The 27134-nt window shown below is 40.0% G+C and overlaps 1 protein-coding gene across 1 annotated transcript in view; it reads left to right on the top strand.

Moving 5' to 3' along the window:
• LOC107596488 (serine/threonine-protein kinase BRSK2-like) overlaps nt 1-27134 on the top strand; it is a 151529-nt gene that overhangs the window by 71649 nt on the left and 52746 nt on the right. The window contains exon 2 of the mRNA XM_016287235.1: nt 9213-9307. Within this exon, the coding sequence (XP_016142721.1) occupies nt 9213-9307 (95 nt within the window). The remainder of the gene's footprint in view (nt 1-9212; nt 9308-27134) is intronic.

Here is a 27134-nt window from a genome sequence, read left to right as displayed (position 1 = left end):
AGGCTGCTTTATCTTTAATGAATGAAGAGGAGAGGGGATCAAAAGGAAGAAAGCGAGACGAGCGGGAGTGTGAGAGAGCGAGCAGATGATGTGTTGAGAGGCAGAAATCTCCACGCATGACTGTTAATATCCAGTAGGCAGTGGGGTAATGAGCGAGCCATCACATACGCAGCACTTGAATCAGCCAGTGCTTGAGAGAGATGTCAACAGCCTCCTACAAGGCCACTGCCAATTTAACAATTGGGTTTTGGGATTTGGCATTGGGGTTTGCTCTTAGATTTGATTAGATTGGATTAAGTACAGGATCAACATAACATTTTTGTCCATTGTTTCATCTGTCAGCACCTCCTATCCAGTTCTCTGGGATATCTTGGTCACTTTCACAGCCCACCAGGAGGCAGCACTAACAGCTTAGCCTTTGAGGATTTATTTGGCTCCCCTTGGCTTTCATTAAGAGCAATAAACACATGTTTAATGCCGTTGGCACACAGCCCTTTTATTTGAATCAGACCCAAGATACTCATGGAGCATGTGCTTCAGGGAGGGGCAGCTGGAGACATGTCTGCTGTCCAATCCTTCCTCCTTCCAGGGATCCTGTGTACAAGCTATGGGACTGGTTTTGGACATGGGCCCGAAATAATTCCATTGATTTATTTTGGCCTGTAGGGGAGAAAATGAAAATGCTTGACAGAATATTTAGTGACTGTCTACTAAGCATTTTTGTGTAGTACTATGACAGTCCCATTCACCTCTGCACTTTCCACCTCATAGTCCCATTTTGCATCTGTACTTCTCATTTTGTTATCAAAAATATTTGCATAACCATCAAATAGTGCAAGGGTTGGCAGGGTAATCACTGGTATGTGAACAATAAAGAGCAAAGTGTATGTTTTTCATTTGGATTTTCAAGTTGATCTACATTTCGATAATCATTATTTATAGTCACACAGCCTGTTTTTTACATTAGGATCTATAAATGCTATTAACCTGCAGGTGCACATCTCTGACACAAACCCAAAGTATAGGCCTACTTACCCAATTACTCCTACTACAGTTGAACACATAGCTTTTCGAAGTATGCTCCATTTGATTGTGAGTACAAACACAGGTGCTCAACACATGCACACTATGAAGTTTCTTACTCTGAATGTGTTACTCTTAGCTTTCAAAGTAAAATAAGTTATTGCTAAGATTAAGTGGTAACACTTAGGTATAGGGTAGGGTGACCATACGTGCCATTTTCTCAGGACGTGTCCTGGTCAGGATTTCAGTATTGCCTAAAATATCTAGGTTTTGGCTTTGTTTGCGTGTGCAGACCGATCGGTGTATGACATCAAAATACCTCGAGATCGTTTTGAAAGCATAAGGAACCATCTGTATGGTATTTTGATGTCATACACCGATCGGTCTGCACACGCAAACAAAGCCAAAACCTAGATATTTTAGGCAATATAGAAATCCTGGCCAGGACGCGTCCTGGGAAAATGGCATGTATGGTCACCCTAGTATAGGGACCAATTCTCACTATTAACTAGTTGCTTATTAGCATTTGGGGGGTGACAGGAGCACCGTAGATGCATAGACATATTTTGTCCCCCCTAAAAATATGATTAAAAACCAGTTTGTGTATTGTAAATAACAATGTTTTATACTTTAAATAATTGTGTAAGTAGTAAAACAACACAAACGGGACAAAAATGCGTTTTAAGTTTAGAAACATTTTGAGTCTTCCCTCCCTTGCCTCACAGTGATTTGGTCCAAATGCCGGACTTGTGTGTGTAGGTGATGTAAAAGAGGAAAGCAGGCATTTGGACCAAATCACTGAGAGAGAACAAAGTCAACAGTTGTGGAACTCCAAGGCTGTCAAGGCTATTTTATTCACTTAAACATCGGATGAAGGGATTATATTCTCTTTAATACAGATGATGCCAATGTATTTTTCGATGAGTCACTATGTTAGCAATAATAACATTACCTGCTTGACAAAAAGGGTTGCCAGGTTTTTTACAACAAAACCCTCCCAATTGCTACCCAAAACTATCCCAAACTAACAGCGTTTCGAGGGGGCCCCCGGTAAAAATCGTGTTCCGGGGGCTAAAATACACATTGTTGGGGTCGCTTCAACCCACGGACATGAAAAACAACCCGCGGCAACAGTGATACAGTAGCCCAATTCCACGGGGAAACCGCGGACTTGGCAACACTGTGACGGATACAACGGACACGAGCACTGTCACAGCTTGACATTGTCTAATTTAGTCTCCCTGCTGCACTAATAGTAGTAAGGGTTTCCTCTGTGTATGCCCCCCCCCCCCCCCCCCCAACTATTAGACGAAATGTACGCCCCTGAACAGGATTAATGTTAAGTGCTATTAAAAAATTATAAGTTTCACATTTCTGCTTTTTAAATTCTCTAAAAATGGGCCCCACCGTAACCTTGCATTTTTTGGAAAATGAAGGGTTAGTTGAAATTTACTATGTGGTAATCAATATTATTCCACTAATGCTGTTGATTGAGCTTAACTTGTATTGAACCCAGACCCTTTTGCTACTGAAACTAAAACCCTTGCAAAGCCTTGCTCTCTATTGCAATTCTCTTCTGATTAACCATAAAATGTTGTATTTTTTAGCAGGGTTAAAGTTGCTTGTAGTGTTTATATTTTGTAGGCAGCTTTGGTTAAATTTGTCTGCTAATTTAATCAATGTTAGTGTTCAGACACTGTTGACATTCACTTTATTTTGCCCCTTCACCACATTCATGGTGGGTCGACATTCGGGTCATAATCACTCCCGGCTGCTCGGAGTACAGCATGATGGACGCGATTGGGAGGGATTGGGCTTCAGTTTGTCTGCCTGAGGGGACTCCTTTTAAATCCTGTGTGTTTGCAATTAGCAGATGGCATCTCAGATTGTTTCAGTGACAGTTGATAAATGCAACAATCTACATTACATGCTCACACAGAAGAGTCACATAGGAGAAAGAGAGTGATCCCTTGCTTATTGAATCCCTCATTGGGATGGTTCCCTTGTGTCTCATGTAACTGCACATATCCCAAATGGACTACTATTTAAAGTTACTTTTCTCTACTGCTATAACCAACTTGATTTCCTTACTTTATGTATATATGATTCATATTCAGATTTTAGGATAATCAATCATGCTTTTGACAGGCACAGATGGCACATTGAGAAATTTCCAAACGGCTTCTCTCTAAAAGGCAGTCACCTGGAAAACACACACTCATTTATGTTTTAATGGTGGTGGGGACTTTCCATTTACTTCTATTGTTTTAATATTACTAAAATATATATTTAATATATTTTTGGTGGAATTTTCATCAGCCATTACTCTTTAGGATTTTTTGATGATTAATTTGTTCAAAAGAACAGCATTTATTTGAAATACATACTATATATAATTCACAACGAATGAAATAGAGAGGCACTAAGGCATACGTTTTATGTGAAGTGTGTGGTTTTACATTTACTCTGCTGTGAGTATCTAAGCAACAGAGATACTTGTTTCATATTTAATGCAGAATTGCTCCCTACTGGCAGCATTCTGATTTTTCAGGCCCAAACATTTTACAAATTTCATTTTACCTTTACCACAACAAATCTATATAGATGAAACTCTCATGTCCTTCCCAAGTGTGACAGTGAGGAGTATTACTTCCTTTTTTTCTTCCAATCACTTGTAGGAATCTTTGCACAGTAATTTACAGTTGTGGCCAAGCTAAGGTTAAGCTAAATTTCATAGGTCTGCTAGCAGGTTCCAGGTGATAAGCGCTCTAAAAAAAAGAGACCCATGGACGTTCTGGACCGCTGTAACCCGCATGAACAATTAGTGATTTGAAATGCAAAGCGACTCATTTATCTCCATCCAGCTGCTCAGTGGAGCCTCAGGGGCAAATGCTAAAAACAGCTGCCTGGAGCTGATCACCGTGGACGAAGCGGAGTCCAGCCCGGGGTCATCACATGTGGTTGCCGCAAGCCTGCCCGCCTCTGCTCACTTAAGCCGGCCTCCGCTCATTCTAGCCCGCCGTGTGTGACGCTGTGTTTCGTTGTGAAAGCGAAACTACTTTGTTTGGCCTTCCAAAAGAGGACACGATTAGAAATCAGTGGTTAAGTTGTATTCACAACACTGTTCCAGAACAGTTCAACCCAAATATTCCGATGTGTCCAGCGCATTTTATCGAGGACTGTTTCCTGATCGTGGTAGAGTATACTACAATGCTGGCTGTTCTGACTCACAGACTGTAAGTTCGTTTTTTATATTTAAAGAATTTGCCACTGACGATTCAAATGCGAGTTTTGAGCATTGTAGAGTAGAGTTTGTAGTTTGTCATTTCTCCGATCACAAATGCAGACATGGTTTTATGTTTACGCGGCACGATGCAATGCAACACGTAAAACGACAGTATAAGTCATTATAATCCGTAATTATGTCCCCACTGGATGCAACAAATGCCTAGTTTATAATGGGTTTTAATGTTTTTGTCTCGTCGCTCCGGCCGGGACAAGGCATCACAATATGACAAGGGGCGTAACATTTCCGTCTCACGCTTGAGGTATTCAACCAATCACAACACACTGGATAGCTGGCCAATCACAGCACACCTCGCTTTTCAGACTGATGAGCTTTGTAAAAATCGATGCGTTTCAGAAAGGCGGGGCATAGAGGAGAAACAATAATGTACAGTATGTGGAAAATAATGTGTTTTTTGAACCTTAAACCGCATTTGAAACACATTTCATTACACCAAATACACAAAATAATGTTCTTTTTAGCAACATCATATGACATCATATTATTCATATGATGAATAAAAGCAGACCGCTGGTAGTTACAAGACAAAAGGAAGAGCAGTGGTGAAAGTGTGGGTGGTGATCTCAAGACCACCATTCCCCCTCCAGGCAGAAGCTATAAAAGCACTAATTGAAGGATTTTTACAGTGCAAACAGTGACGGAGATGAGTAAAATAAAATAAACATAAAAGATGATTCCTGACTCCTAGGGTTTATGGGCTTCTGGCTGTTATTAGAGCAGTTTGTGTTATTGTTTTCAGTGGTTAGCGCTCATCACTGCTGAAGACACTCCTGCTGGCCTGCTCTAAACAGCCTGTCAGAGAACACAAGCGCTCATCGAATCCCTGCGATTCACACCTGCCCTGCATCACTGTCAGACACTTTTGACTGGCTGTGTTTGGAGTCAGCACTCATTGGGTGAATGGAGATGTGGAGGGACAGAGGTTTGAAATATTAGCATTTATCTTATTGCAAAAAGTGATTTTAAGAGTAATGGTTGTCAGTTTGTATTCATTACATCACTTCATGGACATCAGATCAGTTATTTGTAGGGCTGCAAAATGATGAATCGCGATGAATCACATTCAAAATAAAAGTTTACGTTTACATACTGTATGTGTGTGTACTGTGCATATTTATTATGTATATATAAATACACACATATTTGTGTATATTTTAAACATATTTGTCTGTATATATATATATATATATATATATATATATTTATTTATACTTGTGTATCATTTATATTATATATAAATATAAATATTTTATATATAAATTTTAAATGTTTATGTGTGTATGTGTGTGTATTTATATATACATAATAAATATACGTGGTACACACATGTAGTATGTAAACATAAACTTTTATTTTGAATGCGATTAATTGTTTTGCAGCCCTAGTTATTTGTATAATTTAATATAGTATATTAATATAATTTGTAATAATTTAACATTATATTTTGCAGTTTTCATAAATTGCCTGTTTGATGTATTGATCCAGGCAGGTCCATAGTACAGAACAACATCATGTTCTCAAAGCCAAGGTCATGGGCTCGATTCCCAGGAAATGCAACTAATTATTTGCAATAAATAAATGCTTAAATGTAAATGTTTTTGATCATTTCTCAGTAAAACCTTAAATGTTAGCAACATTGATTATAAATGTCTAAAAATCATTAAAAAACTATTTCATTTTAGTACATTGAGTTTATTTTTCAGTCTGTTCTATTTTTTGGTATATGTTGTGGTCTAGTTATTTTTTTAAATCGTTCTTGCTGAACAATTTTAATGATCCAGTGAACTTGTCATTTCTGGGTTTTTGTAAGTCAGTGAATAAATGCATTGAACAGCAATACAATATTGAACATGACTCACTGGTCTCTTGGTATCTCTTTTGTGTTGAGAACAAGTTCCAAATAACCAAACTGTACATCATTGGATGTACTGTATATGAAGAGCATTTGCATTTTCTTGCTCACTAGAATGGATTAATATAAAATAGATGAGATTCTGTGGATTTTAGTGCCCACTTTAAATAACAAATAATGTTCTCAAACATGTTAAAATATTAATGGTGACTGTAGGTCATTGTTGTTTTTCATGCGTCAACAGTCAACTTCCAGATTGTTGACAAAGTATGGTTAACATTCAGGTTGACTTTTACGAGCCACTTACATACAGTACATAATACCTGTATCAGCAACATGCATAATAAATAAGCATAAGTAACCTTTTCCATTTAGCCTCAAACAGACTCCATTTGTTTCAGTCATTGTATAATTATGGAGTTTTTCTGCTGGATCCCTGATGCTGCTACGTTAATCAAAAATAGATCTGAGTGGGACTACAGGACCTTGGCAAGAGCCATGGTTTTCTATTGTGTGCTCAACTTTACTGCCAAATCTCATGCTACATGCTCTTTGATAAGAAAAGAAAAGAGTCTTGGCAAAATAAATGGATCTCAAGGCCTAACATGGGATTTATTTTTTGTAGTAGAGACACACTGTAGTTAATAAGAAACTTTATTGCGTATTTCTGTGGTTGGACGTGGGGAGAGATTATGTGAAAAATAGGAATGAGACCCTTGTCTGTGTGTGTTTGCGTGTACAGCAGAGAAGATCTGACACAGAGTGGTGGTTGATGGAAGAAGTCCTGGTGATTACTGATGCATGTTATTGCTGAAGGTCACCAGCAGGCATTTAACTCTAACTGATGAACTCCCACTTATTGATCTGTTGAGGCCCTGCGGCGGGAAGATGAGGGAAGCCTATAAGGACACATGCTGAGCCTCTGGGGATGCAGTTCCACTGTGCAACCATGAGAACATGATGTCATGCTGCTCCGTGCATGTTAGCGAATCAAAGCTGTGCTCTTTCAGTTTACTACTAAGAAGTACATGTAAATAGAAGGTGAAGTCTGAGGGTGAAGAGAAATGTAGCATAATTACTTACTACCATTTTTTTTGCCATCGATACTCTGGACTTTCTTGAATATTTTGTAGAATTCACTGAGTATGTCAACTTTTAATTTAATTAGTGACATTTAAGGTAAAGATGCTGTAAATTTAAAGGTTATTTTTTGGTATCTTTGATTACATGGAGAACCATGGAAGCTTTTAAATGCACATAATGTTCTTTATAGTTTCTTCAGGTTATTTAAATGTTTTTCAGACTAAGAATAAAAATGTTAAGATCTTTTCCCTGAAAGGTTATTTTGGTTTTGCTGCAAAAACCCTCTATTGAAACCATAAGAGTATATTACTGTTGTTGCTCATATATGAATAAACCCTTTAATGCTAAGTATAACATTTTGGTGAGCTCAAGTACCACTTAAACTCAATCAACTCTGTATTTTATGGGGGGTTTTTTTTGTAACGTTTTGGTTTCTACTCTTCCCATTGCTTGCAGACATTTTATTCAAGCACGCCTCCTTCGCAACTTAGTAACCTAACATCTTTTTTTGAGTTGTGTGTCAAGTGTTAGTTGAGAAATCTCTTATGGGCGAGTGTTGTTTTTCTCCGCAAATGACAAGAACACTGCTTGTTTACTTGCTCGAGAGACTCGAATGTCGTTGACTCATCCATGTTTTTTTTTAATTTTTTTGCAAAGAACTCTGACTGAAGCGTGCTAGCCTAACTTTAGCCTAGCTTTCATTAGTTGTGCTCTTGTAGGTTTCCATGGTTTCCTTTGCAGCCGAGAGAGTTTTGCTTTAATGATTAGAAAGATTGATGATTTTTAAGAGAATTAATAGAAATTTGAAGTGCCTTTTGACATGAGAGCTTCAGCATTTTCAGATGAAATCATTCTGACTTATAATTGGCAACCCAGAAAGAAATGAACTCCAGTCTGTTCCCACTGATCCTGTCTGAACCAGTTTGCTTGTGTAATCTACATAAAGAATACAGCATGCAGTTGCCTCCCACAAAAACAGTCTTTTAATGTAAATTATATTAGTCAACATTAATATTCGCAATTACAATATCAAGGGAAGTAATCGACATTGTGGACGCTAGTGTAAAAGCATCCCATTCTGGTGACCAGTAACCACCTTTACATCAGGTTTGACATTCACCATCAGAATTCAGTGTATCTTTCTTAGTGTTTAGGCAAAAACATGATCTAGTTGTATGCAAGCATTTGTCTTCCTAGAAAGTTCTCTTGGTGACTCACCTCACAATTGCATTAGCCGCCGTATGGCATTTTACATATGTCTCTGTGTGTTCATCTCAGCGCAAGGCAATTACACCAAGATGAAATATTCATTGGGTCCCCGGACACTCTCCGCTGCGCCCTCGAGTCCAGCGTGAGGGTGTAGATTGCATCTGCGTTGTGTCCTCTCCTGTGATACAACATCAATGACACGTCGTGAAAGTGGCGCGAGATGCCATTCGGGCTTTAACGACATACATATAAAAGAGATCCAGGGACCTGTCAGGTCTTTATATCCCCTCTGTCCCCTGGGTAAACCTTCAGGGAAATCAACAGCTTGATATGCAGAGGCATGCTGAAAAATGTATGGGCGTAATAAAGGCATGCTCAGACTTGGCATTTAGCCCAAAATGCTTGCTGATATATATACGTGCCCGTGTCAGCCTTTGAGCATAGTGACAGTCTTTTATCATCGATATGACAAAAAGTCATTGAGGGGGATCCAACACTGATCTGGCCTTGTTTGTGTTTATGTATGTTCTCTGACATTTACTTTGCGACATGAAAAGTGCCCCTGGGTGTCACATTATGGATACCGGGGGGCTTTAGTGGGAGAATTCTCATTTTGCCGAAATGAAACTCACGCTGGGACCAGCCTTTTATCATCTAAGTGCTTTTTGGTTGATGTACTTTTTATGCTTGTTGACAGAATTTCTTTTCTCTCTTCTCTCGTTTTTCCTTTCGCTCCAGGCCTCGTGAAGCTGGGAATCCACTGTGTCACATGTCAGAAAGTTGCCATAAAAATTGTAAACCGGGAGAAACTCAGCGAGTCTGTGTTGATGAAGGTAAGATTGGGCTGTTCTTCAGTGTACTGCATGAGATGACTAAAGTAAAGCAGTCTGTTGCTCTGCACTGAACTATAATGGAACTGAAAGTTGTGAATATGGCTGTTCGTATCAAATCTGTCAGTTACATTTACACTGTAGTGGGTGAGTTTGAATAGTTAAATAAATTAAGATTACTCACGAAGCTTATTCTATATGTTTATGTTTGTGTCAGCTCTGTCTGCAAGGGAAAGTTAGCACCATTTCTTTTCTAATTATACCGAGGTACTTGCTACAGCAACAAAATATGAAAGAGCCTTTTGAGTATGAACAGGCAGCTGTCACTGTGCTGCTGAACTGCTGTCAGAGGATTGTTTGAGTATATGAAAGGATTACCCACAATTCTTTTACCCATCTTCAGTAGTTGCCTAATGGTATACACAGCAGCATACTACCACTATTAGACTGGACATTGATTAGCTGGTGTTCAGTTAAGGTTATCTCTAATTGTTCATTATCCGGTTTAAATCATGCACAGTGAGTGTTGCTGTCAGCTCTCCATCTCTGATCCTCTAATTGGGTTTGTATTTTGCTGAAAGTGACACGTTTGTCACATCATACACAGCTCATGATATGTAAAGTTCCTTCTATATGTTTGTTGAAAGTCAAATGTTGGGGAGAAATTCACCAAGAATGAATGGCATCTATCAATTGGATTATAAACAAAGAATCAGGAAATTTGGGTTGTTTATACTATTCACAAATTTAATACAATTTGTGACAAGGAACATTTTTAAATGAAAACAGCCATGCCGATTGGCTCAAGTTTTAGAACAGGACTCATGAAAAATCTTTTAAAAAATAAATTTAACAGCTGTAATGCAGTGAATTTTTGAGCAATGTGTTTTGGTTGGAAACCAATAGCATATGATGCAATTTATTATTATTAGTTTTCAGCGCATTCTTGCAGATGCTTTCAAAGTCATCTTTGAAATTTGTTTGCAAGTTAGAAAACATTTCTGGACAGCAATTGGATGTTTCCCGGATATAATTTTTGTGCTTCAATATAGTGCATATGTTGTGGCTATGGTTGTAAATATGTTTTCTGGAAAAAAAAGATAAGTACTGATAAAAATACTTTTTTTTAGCTTTACAGATATGGTGGTCACATCCTATGTGTTTATAACATTATCTGAAAGTCAGCAGATGTTCTTTGCTTTATAGAGTGAATAATTGAGTCTGTCAAACTGCTACTGTGGTATTAATTTTAAGAAGAAAATGACAAGATGGGCTTAAGAAGCTGCTGATGTTGCCAATTTGCTTTATAAATTCAGTGAGCTTTAACATAAAAGTCACCTCAACTTTTGACCCAGTCAACGTAATTTCCTCTCAGTGTCCATCCAGCATCATATGGATTTCATTAAATGGTTAATGGCTCATTAACTCCTGGTGGATTGTGGGGCAGTAGTAATTTAGATGAGCTGATTGGTTCCTCATTGTAATTGGATGTGGGCTATACAGTCATCCGGTCCACATGCCGTCCCCAGACCCCCCTGTTCGCTCATAGTGTTTGGACTGCGGGGGAAATTGCTTCTCAACAGGAAATAGACCTAAGCCTTATGGGAGTCTGATTGTGGATGCAAGCTTTCATTGTCTTACTTTACTTTCCTCACCAGGCTTTATAATTTAGAAAACAAACGGGTGCTGTCGGATCCCAACATAGAGTTGGAGTAAAGCCGCCTCCATGACTGATAGTTAGTCGTGTTTCTCTGAAGGTCACCCTGTAACCCATTCTATTGTATCTCCTGCTTATTTTAGCTTCTCACAGGGGCTGTTGTCATGGCAACCTGACATGATTGGCTTGGGGAGGGAGGTAGGGGAGAAAATTATATGCTTATAGTAAAAAACAGCTTCAGATGTTGCACGCCTCCGTCAAAGTAGCTGAGATTTCGCGAACGACGGAGGCAAAAGATCGAGACTGCAACCTGCTGTTCTAACGCATCAGAGTCCCAAAGTCATGACTAATCTTCTCTATGGTGTAATTTCCCATGATTCCACCTTGATTTATCCCATTTAAACTAGACTTCAGTTCAGTTCAACTCATTGGATAGTCTCCCAGTCATTGGCTGCTGTGTTTCTCCTGGAGTTCCCTCCTTACCACAGTCTAGGAATAAATAAACAATAATTATTTCATTAGTATAATTTTAGACAGTCAACAGGAGGTCACCTGTCATTCTGTTGTTTTCCTCCTTCTTCTCTTTCCTGGGCCTCCAGCGAACCCTACGTTGGTTGGCATTTGCATAGCATGGAGCCGGTGTGCAGCTGTCAGTGTATGAAAGATCATACATGGCTGTATGTAAAAAAGCAGGGGGTTCAGCTACTTCCTGTCAATGTGTGCGCTTGCTAGGACACAGTATACGGAAGACTGTGCATGTGTGCAATCAGAGCCCAGGGTGAGCGTGTCAGGTTGTATTTGTGTTTGCAGCATGTCTAAAGCTAGGTGTGCAGTATGCAGTGTGTGTGTTCATGTCTACTCCCAGGGAGAGGCGGTGTTGTGTGTTAGGTCGTGGCACGGACAGAACAGAAGCCTGGCATTTGAGAACATACTCCTCGCAGAGAACTCCACAGCCCCTGCCTGGCCCTTCCTGAATTAATGAAGTCGTCTCTGACATTTTCAGACATGAAAAGAAAAGCTCTTTGACTTACTTTGCGGTCACACTAATGAGGGTTATGTCAGGAGGTGACCTCGGCCTACTTTGCCTCAGAGGATGTGCTGCAGATGCCTCTCAGCAACGTTGTGTTTTTTTTTCAGGGGAGAGATGTGTTTGTAAGTGTGTGCTTTCATTGTATTGCATACAATTATAAGTGGTGTTTTTAAAACCAGTGAATTTGATTAAAAATAGGGAGCGTTTTCGCAAGCGACAACGATGTTCCAGTTCTAATGCCATTGCAAAACTTTGAGCAAAGCATGCTACACTCTTAAAAATAAAGGTGCTTCACGATGCCATAGAAGAACCTTTTTGTCTAAATGGTTCCATAAAGAACCTTTAACATCTGAAGAACCTTTTGAAGCACCTTTATTTTTAAGAGTGTAGCTGTTCTGTCTTTTGGCTGCACAGATGAGCACAAAACATTATTTAGAGTCCCAGCCTCAGAAGAGACAAGAGAGCAGTGGATTTATTGATTTTATTTACTGTATATCACACTGCTGCCACAGAGATCTAATATAAACATGCAATTTCTTTGCCTGCTGTTTCCCTTTACAGACATAACTGACTGGTTTTGTAACTCGTGTGTTTTAACATAAACTTGTGTGTATTTGACAGTTTAAGCTCAATAAGACATGAAAGAGAACTTAGTTTAGTACTCCTATGCCGTGTGTCAGCCGCTTTCTGTGTGTGTGCACTCAGAAAACCGTATATCAGGAGTTTAAACTAATATGGTTTAAAACGCTTGATTTCAGCACGATAGACATGATAATCAAAACCAAACAGATGTTTTTAGCAGAGAATCTGAGGTATGAGCTGTAAAGCTAGCACAGCCCTATTCTGGAAAAGGGGGCGGGGAGCAGCAGCTCATTTGCATTTAAAGAGACATGTTTCTGCTTCCACTCAAAATAGGCATTTTCAAAAATGATATAATAAATGATCTGTGCTGTATTTTGAGCTGAACCTTCACAGACCCATTCTGGTGACATCTGAGACTTATATTACATATTGTAAAATAGGGCATAATAGTTCTCCTTTAAAACACTGGAAAAGCTTTTTTTCATCGTGTTTCCACTCCAGTCCTATTTTAATGGTGTTGTGGAAAAGCTGTTTTAAAATGCTAAATAGTGTGCTTATCGTTTAGCTTCCCTTGAGGCAGGCTACTCAAAACTATTTATGACAAACCATGCATTAAACATCATTCCCTCCTAATGAATTACTGCCTCTTGACACTGCAGGGTGGATCCCAGTAAACATTTCAGAAAGGTATCACTCTTTGGTTTAATCAAGTCTTGGGTAGTTAATGGTAAATGGCCCAAGGGATGGTGGGTGTGAAAGTTTCTCTCAGCGTGCGGTGTCAAATCCAGACAGGTCCTGAGGGGAAAGCTAACATTTCTGAAACCAAGCCCAGTGTTGCCCAGGAGACTGGCTGCTGAGGAGAAGGAGGGACATGTTGCACCCCTGCAGTGAGGAGATAACTCAAGCTGTGGATGAGTGCCAGTACACACACTATATGTTACACAGTGAAGGTGGAAGATAACCTTAACTATATATTTTAACTAAACTATATTTTAAAGGAGAAGTGTACAATTTTTACACCTCTAGCAGCACCAAATTGTATTCAAAAATATATTACATATATATATGTATGTATGTGTATATCCATCCATCCATTAACGTCACTGTTCCTAAACTTTAGAATAGTGTTCTACAACAATATTTGACAATAATATTTAAATCTCACTTATTTACAGTCTGTTTTTAAAAAAGTTTTTCTGATGTTCTGTACTTTCCAGCCAAAACTCAGAGTTGATGCATTTACCTCACATTTTGTGGTGTTACCTCACAACTTTCCTTTTCAAATTGAAGGAGCAAAATGGCTCAAAAAAGTTATTACCAGTTTCCCCTTAATAATAAACATAAGTGTTATCGGTCGTTTTCAGGTATGTGCAACCAGTACATATTCTGTTTAACATAACATAAAAAAGGGTTTCATGGTCCCTTTTTTTGCTGTCCTCTGTTACAGTTTTTCTCGATTGCTAACACACAATTCATGAAACAATTCACCATTTTCTCACAACTATAAACACAATCTCAAAACAACACACCATCTTGTGCAAACTTCAAACTTCCAGGTCAAAATCAAATACTTTAGTCAAAAACATGTTCTCGTTTGTCAGACTCAAACTTTGGCCTCAGATGACACACAAACCTGCCAAATACACACACTACTTCACTGCCTAGAGAACACTAGTGAGATCAATTCAAAACACTGTTACAAAAACCTCCTTTTGGGAAATAGGAATCCTTTTGCTAGTCAATCACTGTTACAGTATACAACATAAATAGAGGGGTGCAGATACAGTAAAATTCAGCAGTAAACAGTTAAGAAAAGTTTACTGTCATGAGATCTTACAGAAAATGAAAAACACTAAAAGAGAAAAGTTCAAAGACTAAACAACTGAATACACAGTAAACACACATTGGAATATACTGTCAGTTACTTTACAGAAATAAATAAATAATGAATGAATGAATAAATAAATAAATAATTACAGTAAGTTCACTCACTCATTCATTCATTCATTCATTCATTCGTTCAGCATCCTCTGCCAATTTGCATTACAGTATTGGTAGTATCCTTATTTGTTATAGCAGTTTCTTAGTCTTCTGACAAAAGACTTCTCTGCCTCCGCTAGACAGTCGTCTGGCGTTTTTGTGTAGAGTTTTGCAGAAAACACTAAGCAAATTGGAACGTGTGTGCAAACAGGTGAAATGTGTTAAAGGTTTTGAGAAACGTGTCTTTGTTTCGAGAACTGTATGAATGGTTTGGAAAATTGGGCCAAATGAATCAGTTTTAGTGTGTTAGCAATCAAGAAAAACTGTAAGTATGGAAGTATTATTTCCATATATCCATATATAATTGCTAGCTATACAGTCAGAATTGCAAGATAAAAACTCACAAAAACTCATCATTGCATAATATAAAGTCAGAATTGTGAGTTATAAAGTCGGAATTGTGAAATATAAAGTCACAATTGCGAAGTTATAAAGCTAAAATTGTGAGATATAAAGTCAGAATTGCAAGTTCATCGTTTATATTGTGACTTTACAACTCACAGTTGCGAGTTTATATCATCGCAATTATGAGGAAAAAAAGTCAGAATTGTGAGATAAAAAGTCATAATTGCCTTTTTAATTTTTTTATTCAGTGGCGGAAGTGGCTTCCATAGTTAAGTCCTTTACTGTATTTGTTATTTCCTTTTTCCTTTGTCTTGTCCTGAGGTTTTGAAATGCTATGTAAAATACTTTATTAGTAGTAGTAGTAGTAGAGTAGTATTACATTTTACAGATATAAAGCAACACATTTATGAACACAATTTATACAGAAAATTAATGGTGTATGCTGCAACGCTAACTGATTTTGTAGTTTTCAACACGTTCTTATAGTGCTTTCAAGACTATCATAATTTTTGCAACTTTGACAAACCCTCACCTGTATGTTTGTCCATTAGAAAACACTGGTGAAAAATTAGTGGAATTAGAGAATACCAAACATTTTGTTTGCAAAGCATAAAATATTGATGTACAAGATAGACTTGACTGACTTCAGGGTCAGTGCAGAACTGGTTCGAATGGGCAAGAGGCTATTTTGTCAAATGTACCAAAGCTCACACTAGTCCCCAGGCCACCAGGCCATCCTTATATTTGAGCCTTTAATGACTTTATTTCTAACCTCTCCTGGTCTTCAGAGTTGTGTATTAGCTCTTGCTGACCTGGAGTACTGTAGTGTTTGTGTGGTGCTGTTGCTTTGCTGAGTGAGATATGGAGTCAGCTCTTCACACCGATGCTCTGGAAGAGCTGATGAACTGTGACGCCCTACACAGAGAAGCAGCTCCACATCTGGGTATGACTTATCTTGCTCTGTCCCCCGTGGTGTTCGCTCCATCCATGATCTCTCAGTCAAATGAACCACTGCCTCTCTAATGGTGCTGCACTGAAGTGATTTAAGATAGTGTTTGTTTAATCCACATTCACAGGCAGAAGAAGCTCTTAATGATGTGATCACTGAGGCAGTAAGGCAGTGACAAGGCACAGTGCAGAGATCTCGAAGCAGAATTAAATTCATGTTTGCTTGAGTTCTAAGGATTTTTTAGTGTTTAGGGTTTGAATTGATTGTGTAAAGTACATTTCTCTGCTCTGATTAGATTAAAAAAAATATTTGGATTAAGGCTGTCGATCAATTAAACATTTAAATCAATTTAATTACGTTATATGTGTATTACTCAAGTCAATCATAATTATTTGCATATTCACTACTGTGTAAAAATTTGAGGTAAGATTTTTTTAAATTAAATTAAATACTTTTATTCAGCAAGGAACACTTGATCAAAAGTGACAGTAAAGACATTTATAAAGTTGCAAAATGTTTCTATTTCAAATCAATAACTTTATATCAGTCAAAGAATCCTGTTAAGAAAAAAAAATAGTAAAACAGTTTTCAATATTGATAATAGCAAGAAATGTTTCTTGAGCACCAAATCAGCATATTAGAATGATTTCTGAAGGATAATGTGACGCTGAAGACTGGAGTAATGGCTGCTGAAAATCCAGCTTTGCCATCACAGTAATAAATTACATTTGAAAATATATTCAAACAGAAAACATTTATTTTTGTAGTAATATTTCACAATATCACTGTTTTTACTATACTTGTGATCAAATACTGTAAATGCAGCCTTTGGTTAGCATAAAAGACTTGAAAGACATGGAAAAAATTTTACAGACCCCAAACTTTTTAATGGTAGTATATATATATATATATATATACTTTTTTCTCCATGAAATTTATGAAATCCCAGCATACACGCTCCCGATAAATATTTGTTATTAAAGCATCAACATTCACAGAACACTGTTATTTTTAACTAAAGCAAGCGGCTGCTGCGTGCATGGTTTGGCAGAATGCCAGCAAAGACATCTCTAAAAGACATCTCAGTTCATCGCAATCTCACAAATCTCTGTTATAACACAATAAATATATGCATAATGAATCTTTCATAATGTTGTCAGGATTGGACCTGTTTTGTCATGTGTTTTAGTTCCTGTTTTGCCTTATTTGGTCATGTTCCTGTCCTCGTTTAGTTTGATTATGTTCCATTGTCACCTGTGTTCCCCAATCATCCCTTGTATAAAATTCCTAGTCTACTCGTTCTCTACGTGTGTTGGCTCAAGCTCCTATTGTGGATTATCTCCTGTGGTTTAGTTTGATCGTTCCATTTGATGTCACCTGTGTTCCCCAATCATCCACTGTATGAAAGTCCTAGTCTGTTCAGTTTGTGTTTGTCAGGTCTACTTGTTCTCTACGTGTGTTGGCTCAAGCTCCTATTGTGGATTATCTCCTGTGTTTTGTTATTAAAGACTGTTAAACGTTTCCTCGTGACTCCAGTGTGTTCCCTCAGCAGCGTAACTTGACAGAAGACCTGACCAAAACAGTAACCTCCGTGTGTCTACCCTCCATTTTGTTTTCCGTTTTTACCCAGTGTCTTTTTTTCCCGTTGTTCCCTCTTGGATGCCCTCCTTCGCCCGGAATTCCTCTTCCTCCTGCTTGAGCAGGGGGAGAGATCGCTCGAGGACCATACTAGACTGTTCCAGCTGCTAGCTAAGACCACCAGCTACCCAGATGACGCGCTGTGTGCGATCTACGACGCAAGTTTAAACACCGCGTGCAGAGCGCCGTCATCCGAAGATGGTCCTCGAGCGGATTTCTCCGCATTTGTGGAGTGGATTCTGGCGAGATCATCCTCGGGAGTGACAACGAGAGGCGATCCGTTTCTCGCCAGAATCCACTCCACAAATGCGGAGAAATCCGCTCGACCCTCCGGACCCAGAGCCCAGCCCACCATCTCCACGCTGTGCGGAGCAAAAGCCCGAGCCCACCGATGACGGAGAGCCAATTCCCGCCGTGATCTACGAGCCAGCGCAATGCCGAGCGACTGAGCAGAGGATCGCCCCGGACGTAAAGCTCAACTCATCAGACCAGGTGCGAGAGCCGGCAACAATGCCCGCTGCGAGGGAGGAAGCCGTGGACTGTGTGAGCGCAGAGAAGAGCTCCGCCCACTGCACTGCATCTGAGGGTGAGCTGAGTGTGACGCTGCGAAAGTGCCAAAGCAAAGAGGAGAGGGCTCCAGTCCCCGAATCCAGTCCAGAGCGCCTTCCAGTGCCCGCTCCTAGAAAGCGCCGTCCAGTGCCAGCTCCTCGTAAGCACCCTCAAGTGTCCTCTCCTCCTGAGCGCCATCCTGTTCCCGTGTTTAGCCTAGAGGGGGCTTCCGATCCAGAGTTAAGCCCTGAATGCCCGGAGACTCACAAATAACGCCCTCCCACCCGCTCCTACCTCCTCCACCGCTGTCCTCTGGCAGCCCCTCTGCTCGCCCTCAGCCCACCATCAATACGGTGCGAGCGCCGCGGGTCTGCCATCCTCCAGCATCGCCGTGGCTGGAGAATCCCTCACCTCCGCCTCCAGCCTCCGAGGCCCGGACTCCGCCTCGGCCCGTAGACCCAGCGGCTCCATCTTGGCTCCTAGCTCCCTTGCCTCCACTGTCACCCGTCGATCCACCAGCTCCACCGGGCTCCCTCGTCCCTTCGGCTCCGCCTTGGTCGGGCGTCGACCCGCCATCGCCTCAGGACTCCGCTCCTCCAGCTGCACCACATATATATATGCTGCACTTTTGATATATATATATATATATATGTGTGTGTGAAACGAAGCATAAAAAAGTAGCTTACTATATATTTTGAAGACAGTCGCTTTTGTCCTTTTAGTGATAAAGTCAAAAAAATTAAATTAATAATAAGGCAGGAAGGGAATATAGCAGGGAGGGAATAAAAAATTTTATTTGCAGTCCAGCACAGAGGCAGAGTGAATGGCTGATGAATGATGGCTGACCCTATCCCTGTTATCCTGCCATTGATGACAGCGGTGTCATTTTCTCTCTATATACGTTTCTCTCTCTTCTCATCTAAATGATTATGGATCATGCATCTTCTCCCTCGCTCTATGGTAGATTGTTGTGTTTGCGAGGGAGATGTTTCCCTCATCACATGCAGAGAGAGGGATACAAAACAAAATAAATGGCTGTCACACGCTTCCCTCCAGCCCGGTGCGTCTTCATCTAATTTGCATATATAACTCTTTGAAGATGCCAAGCTGATTTGATAAGGTTTGAGTTAATTGATGACCCAAACGAGCACTGTATTGTTACTATGTTAAGTTACAATGCCTCTCTGCTGTTCATTTCAATACACATAAAGTGCTAAAATCTTCTGTCTCTGTGTGATCTGATTTTTTAAAACAAATGACCAAAATGCATCATGCGTTTCAGTTTATGGCACTGAGTACATTTGAATACATTAGTAGCTGTATTACTGTTCATGTTCATATATAATTCAACTATACCTGTAGCTACCCTACAGTGTTAAAGGAATAGTTCTCCCAAATATGAAAATATGCTGAAAATGTACTCACCATCAGGTCATCCAAAATGTAAATGAGTTTGTTTCTTCATCAGGACAGATTTGAAGAAATAGCCTAGAGGGGGCTTCCGATCCAGAGTTAAGCCCTGAATGCCCGGAGACTCACAAATAACGCCCTCCCACCCGCTCCTACCTCCTCCACCGCTGTCCTCTGGCAGCCCCTCTGCTCGCCCTCAGCCCACCATCAATACGGTGCGAGCGCCGCGGGTCTGCCATCCTCCAGCATCGCCGTGGCTGGAGAATCCCTCACCTCCGCCTCCAGCCTCCGAGGCCCGGACTCCGCCTCGGCCCGTAGACCCAGCGGCTCCATCTTGGCTCCTAGCTCCCTTGCCTCCACTGTCACCCGTCGATCCACCAGCTCCACCGGGCTCCCTCGTCCCTTCGGCTCCGCCTTGGTCGGGCGTCGACCCGCCATCGCCTCAGGGCTCCGCTCCTCCAGCTGCACCACATATATATATGCTGCACTTTTGATATATATATATATATATATGTGTGTGTGAAACGAAGCATAAAAAAGTAGCTTACTATATATTTTGAAGACAGTCGCTTTTGTCCTTTTAGTGATAAAGTCAAAAAAATTAAATTAATAATAAGGCAGGAAGGGAATATAGCAGGGAGGGAATAAAATTTTTTATTTGCAGTCCAGCACAGAGGCAGAGTGAACCCGTCGATCCACCAGCTCCACCGGGCTCCCTCGTCCCTTCGGCTCCGCCTTGGCCGGGCGTCGACCCGCCATCGCCTCAGGACTCCGCTCCTCCAGCTGCACCACATATATATATGCTGCACTTTTGATATATATATATATATGTGTGTGTGAAACGAAGCATAAAAAAGTAGCTTACTATATATTTTGAAGACAGTCGCTTTTGTCCTTTTAGTGATAAAGTCAAAAAAATTAAATTAATAATAAGGCAGGAAGGGAATATAGCAGGGAGGGAATAAAAAATTTTATTTGCAGTCCAGCACAGAGGCAGAGTGAATGGCTGATGAATGATGGCTGACCCTATCCCTGTTATCCTGCCATTGATGACAGCGGTGTCATTTTCTCTCTATATACGTTTCTCTCTCTTCTCATCTAAATGATTATGGATCATGCATCTTCTCCCTCGCTCTATGGTAGATTGTTGTGTTTGCGAGGGAGATGTTTCCCTCATCACATGCAGAGAGAGGGATACAAAACAAAATAAATGGCTGTCACACGCTTCCCTCCAGCCCGGTGCGTCTTCATCTAATTTGCATATATAACTCTTTGAAGATGCCAAGCTGATTTGATAAGGTTTGAGTTAATTGATGACCCAAACGAGCACTGTATTGTTACTATGTTAAGTTACAATGCCTCTCTGCTGTTCATTTCAATACACATAAAGTGCTAAAATCTTCTGTCTCTGTGTGATCTGATTTTTTAAAACAAATGACCAAAATGCATCATGCGTTTCAGTTTATGGCACTGAGTACATTTGAATACATTAGTAGCTGTATTACTGTTCATGTTCATATATAATTCAACTATACCTGTAGCTACCCTACAGTGTTAAAGGAATAGTTCTCCCAAATATGAAAATATGCTGAAAATGTACTCACCATCAGGTCATCCAAAATGTAAATGAGTTTGTTTCTTCATCAGGACAGATTTGAAGAAATTTAGCATTACATTACTTGCTCACCAATGGATCCACTGCAGTGGAACACAACTCCATTCCATCGTGTAAAATGAAAAGCTGTGTGTTTATAAGAAACAAATCCATCATTAAGCCTTCTTAACTTTAAAACGTTGTTTCTAATGTGTGGTAATACCCCTACACTACAGTACATTCAATCTTTCCTCCATTTCATATGTACTTCCATCTCAAATGATTAATGTGCAACTTTGACCCAAAGTCTCAGCACTTCGTTGGAGGTCTTCTTGCTTGAGTGACCAGATATATAGTTATTTTGTTCAGTCCACAGAATGGTAGGGACAATCTTGAGTGCTGTTTCTCTTGTACAGTGTGAAAGTCATCAAGCTGTTCTGTGTTTTCAGAGCTGGTCATTTACTGCTGCAACAAATGGAGATTTGATGAACTCTGCACTTCTTTTGATTCACATCAACATTAAATAGAAGTATGTTTCAGTGAAGATATGTGGTTTGAATCAATGCAGTTTTTCAAATTCAATATGAATTATTCAAAATTGTGAGAGGACAGGTAAATTAATATACATCTTTTTCAGTAGGACATACTCTCAAAAAATTTATTACTATTCGTATATTAATGCCATTTTTGTGATTTATACGCTGTCTATCTCAGGCTCTGTTATTTTTATCTATATTGAGCCTTTCAGTCATATTGGAGTGAGAAATGAGTACAGGTTGTTGATTAGTTTAACATAGCATGTTGATTTGAGTTTAAATTATTTTATTATATAAAAAAGAGAGACATAGACTAGTAACACTAGCAAATCTGTTGTCTGGGACCACTGCCAATGGTCAATTATTTTTCATTACATGTTTTCATTATAGAAATATATTTGATCTCATAATGCTGTGTTTGACCAGAGTGATCAGAATCAAGTATTTTGGAGAGCTGTGTAATAATGTATAGTTGTAATAATGTTATTTGTGAACAGTTTCTATAAGTTGTGTGGGTGGTGATTAATTAGGGATGATTTTGGTCTTTGAATTTCAGAACTGCTGAAGTTCATTAGCGTTAAAGCTTTTCCTCCCTCAGTCCATTCAGAAGCTGAATGTTCAGCTCTATAAGACATTGTCACTTCCTTTATCTACTCTTATATAAGAAAGATCTAAAAAAATCTTAATTGCTGTAAAAATGTCAGGGAATATTAAAGCCTCTATTTTATTATCAGCCAGCTTTTAAGTACACTGTGGTTCAAAAGTTTGGAGTTGGATAGATTTTTTTAATGTTTTTGAAAGTAGTCTCTCAAAAACAGTCAAATTAAAAAAATAAATTATAATAATAATTTTGTGAAATTGTATTACAATTTTAAATAAAAGCTTTCCATTGTAATATATTTTAAAATATAATTTATTCCCATGGTGAAAAATCTACTTTTTCAGCAGGCATAACTCCAGTCTTCAGTGTCACATTATCATTCATAAATCTTTCAAGAAATATTTAACTGTAGAAACAATAGTGTATATTGCTTATAATGATAAATTACATATAAGGGACAGTTTAAAAATGAATATATAAAATATATATTTTTTATTAAGTATAATATATCAACTTTATGGGACGTGTTTACTGTTTTGGCTGCTCAGTCGTGTTTTTCCATGAGCTCATTCCCCTCTGTCTGATGCTCGGTTCATCAGCTTTGACTGATCATTTGATCAAATGGAGAAAGCCCTGAGGAATCAGGAGGAAGAAGATAGGGAAATGCTGTTACCTTTTCATTTGGTCCCTTGAGTGACCTTTAACCTTCCTTTCTTCCTTGCCGAAGTCATTATGGCTGCACTGAGACAGGAGCAGTAGAGAAAATGTCCATTATGTGAGATTTATAACTGTGGTCCATGTCCACTGCTGCCTACAATGACAGATAAATCAATTGACGTGGACACCTGTGTTCCATGATTATGATTGCACAGACGCCCTGAGAGGATGTGAAGGTGAAAGATGTCTTTGTGACATTAACTAGCCGATCTGTCTACTTAAAAAATGGTTTCACACCTGTCTACATAAAAACTGGTTTTAGTTTTATAGCCTAATAACAGATTGCTGACCTTTCTTGAAAGGTTACCATTAGAGCTCTGCTTAAGGAAAGTTTGAGGGGTCTATTCTTAAGACTTAAGAATGATCTGAGAAGTGATTAAAAATCTTATCAGCCTGGCTTATGAATTAAGATTTTGCTTCCAGCTTCGCTACTGTTTGGACACTCTTGCTTACTGCTCCGTGATTTGCTCCCTGTTTATGTACTTTTCTCAGATTTTTCTAAGATTTTATCTTCAGCAGATCAGCACAATGCTCAAAAAACACATTTTTGGCACAAACACTTAACTAAAAACTTAGTTTAATATTACTACGAAAAAGAAGACTATTTGCCTCCCACTGCCAGCAGCTTACATTCCGGAGACGGAAAACACAGCTGCCTACATTCAAACAGACAAAAAAGAAAATGCCTCTTGTGGAATCTACTTGTTGCATGAACTGCCACAGACTTCTACAAAGGATTGCGGTTCTTGAAACAAAGTTACTTGCAAAACAGGTGGAACACACAGCAGATCGTCATCATGGACCCCCTCAGCATACAGCCGGTGAGTCCTGTGAATCTCAACAGTTTATACCAAGTGTAGAGGAACAAGCCGTAACTGGTCGACAGAAAAATCGGTGGCACACACAGGGAGCGAGACCCAAAGGCATCAGATTGTCACGGGTATCTTGTATTGCTGCCGTAGCATCCTCTACCCCAGATTCGGCTATGACAAGGCTTGCAAACACTGGTATTCTACTACCCCTTATACATCTTGAGAACAGATTTGAAGTAGGGACGCACCGATGTATCGGTCGCCGATATTTATCAGCCGATTTTGATTATTTTAAAGCCATCGGCATATCGGAAATAGCATGAAAAATGATGGTTTATTAATTAACTGCATGGAGACAACGAGTTGCATGTCTGTTGCATAATCCAATGTTTTTCTCTGGGCAAAATAATTAAATACTTGCCAAAATAAAATCTGTAAAAAATATAGTTTGTCAGACGGTATAGAACGGCCATATGCAAACGTGACGCTGACACATCCAACGAGTGAAATGTCCGCTCTCAGCTGTAAATGCACTGGCAGAGTTTATAAGAGGATATGTCATGAACCGCCAAGCATTAGGCCTACATTTAAGTGAAAATGAATGGCAGATAATATGCAGCTTTTTGTTTGAAACCAGTGTAGAACACGGATTCACACAAGGTCACATCACGCACCTGCAGCATTTCTGTGAACGGAGAAAACAGAATAAAACTATATTAGGATACATAAAAACTAATATATAGGCCTATACACAAAATATATTTCACTTAAATCATTAACAGATTAAGAAAACAAAATAAAAAATTGTGCTCAGTTCCGGATAATTGTAACGTGCTCCAAAGTTCACGGGAAAAAAGACGAGATGGCAGAAAGCAGTTTTCTTTATTTTACAAAAGCTTTACAGTTTTGAATGATGTTTTGCTTCTATCGGTATGAAAAACCAGCATTGGTATGACCATAAATTATGGAGTAACAGTTGGGAAAACAATGCAGTGATCGCATCAGTGCCTCACACGCACATACAACAAAGTTTTGCTAATTTGACATCGCAGCTTATTCATTATCAAAATAAAATACAGTTAAAGAAACATAAAAAGTTACACTGCTCAATTTAAATAGTCTGTAGTACAGTCTGTGCCGTTCATTGTGACCAGCGCCTCACTGCTGATATAGCCTATGTGAAGGATGATGTTTTACGTCGATAATGCGAGTGAAGAACAAAGCCTATAGTTTACATAATAAATAATAGGTTAGCATCCAGATACTTCGCAAATATGGAAACATTTGGATTCGTGCAGAATGAGAAAGGTAGGCTTCAGTTTTGATTTTTTTAATTAATTTGTTTTGGTTTGACACTTAGGCTATATTTAGCCTAAATACATCTTTAGAGGATTTGTTGTGGAGAGAAGGGAACTGAAATAGCCTAATTGTGTTTGTATTTTAGCCTACATTATTTCTGAATGTAATAATACAAAATAATAAAAAATGCAACATACAGTCTACTAATTTAGGCTGTTTTTTTCCTCTCAAATGTAACGCTTATAGGAGTAGCATTTTTTAATCCATTGTAGGATATCAGACCGAATCAGACAATCTAAGATTTGGTCAAAACCGAGTTGAGGCACGAGGAGTCACAAAAATTCCACAGAGGCCCAAGACAACAGGATGTCATAAATCAGACCCCAGCCTCTCTGAAGCAAGCCTAAACCTAAGCCCCTGTCACAGAACAGTTTTCAACATTAACACAAAAGAACTGAGCTAATTTATTCTAACTATTTCCCTTACACCATGCTGAACATCTCTAGGTTATGTATGTAACCATGGTTCCCAGAGGGAACGAGACGCTGCGTCGAGAATCGCTTTGGGAATGCCCCTGCGTGACCGTGTTCTGAAGCACGTGTAAAATTAGTCCAATGGAGCAGCGAGACATCACGAGTGGGGTGACGTTAGCGCCAGGAAGTATAAAAGCGCATCCGGCAGAGCGCAAGTTAGCTTCGATGAAGTAGCGCTTGGAGGGACATACCCGACCCTCGGGTAAAGGAATGCCCTAACCATGCCTGGAGCAAATTCCAGGCACGAAACAGAAAGTGCCTGCAGATCCCCGATCCTTTTAAGTGAGGAAATAGCAAGGAGAAAGATGAGCGTGAGAAACTTGAATGAAACTTCTTCTATGGGTTCAAAGGGTGCATTGCATAAGCCCTTCAGAACCACAGCCAGGTCCCATGAAGGCATCTTAGTGCGCTGTATGGCTTGACTTGACTGGGTCTTGCAGTCGCTGTCCGCACCATGAAGTGAAAAGCTTCCACTTTAAGGCATACTGTTTCCTAGCGGCGGAAGCTCTGGACTGGAGTATAGTCTCAACAACCTCAGTTCAGAGACCAGATGCTAGTAGCTGTGCCCCCTCAGGGGCCACGACCACAACTTCCATAATTCCGGGCGGGGGTGAAGAATGGTGCCCCCCGCCTGAGAGAGGAGGTCCCTCTTGATCTAAATCTCCAGTGGAGAGCCGTTTAGGAGGGACACCAGGTCCGAGAACCATACTCGGGCCGGCCAGAACGGGGCTACTAGCAATAGACGGACCCCATCCCGGCGTACTCTCTCCAGAACTCAGAAAAGCATACAGACGAAGCCTCGGCCATGTCTGTACCATGGCATGCGTGAGGGAGAACCAGAGCGGGCAGTCTCAACAGGATGTCTGCCCCCTGATTGATATACCCAGGGATGTAGACTGCTCTTAGCGAGAGGAGCTTCCCCTGAGCCCACAGAAGAATCTGGCGCGCCAGCTTGTAGAAGGGGCATGAACGCAGACCCCCCTGCCGATTGATGTAGGAGACCACCGATGTGTTGTCTGTGCGGACAAGCACATGATGTCCCCTTAGGTCTGGAAAGAAGTGTGTCAGAGCTTGAAACACGGCCAGCATCTCCAGGCAGTTGATGTGCCAAGTGAGATGGTGGTCTTCCCACAGACCCTGGGCGGAGCGGCCACTCATGACTGCCTCCCAGCCTGTGAGAGAGGCATCTGTCATTAGCGTTACACGATGACAAGGAGCCCCTTACATCGGGCCTTGAAAGAGGAACCAACATTTCTTCCACATGTCCAAGGCACGTAAGCATCGCCGCGTGGCCTTGATCATGCGAAGCGGATTCCCCCTCTGGGAAAATCCCTTGGTCCTGAGCCACCACTGCAAGGGTCTCATGTACAGCAGGCCAAAAGGTATCCCGTTGGATGCCGCTGCCATCAAACCCAACAGCTTCTGAAACTGTTTGACAGTGAGTGACTGGTCTTCTCTTACTCTCTTGACTGTCGTGAGGATACGAATCCCACACCACGCCTAAATAAGTGGTTCTCTGTAGTGGAGAAAGTACACTC

The sequence above is a fragment of the Sinocyclocheilus grahami genome, unplaced genomic scaffold, assembly GCF_001515645.1.
Source record: "Sinocyclocheilus grahami isolate Dianchi unplaced genomic scaffold, SAMN03320097.WGS_v1.1 scaffold219.1, whole genome shotgun sequence".
Taxonomy (NCBI): Eukaryota; Metazoa; Chordata; class Actinopteri; order Cypriniformes; family Cyprinidae; genus Sinocyclocheilus; species Sinocyclocheilus grahami.
The sequence above is the reverse complement of the archived record's forward strand: the minus strand, read 5'-3'. Positions and strand labels throughout refer to the sequence as shown.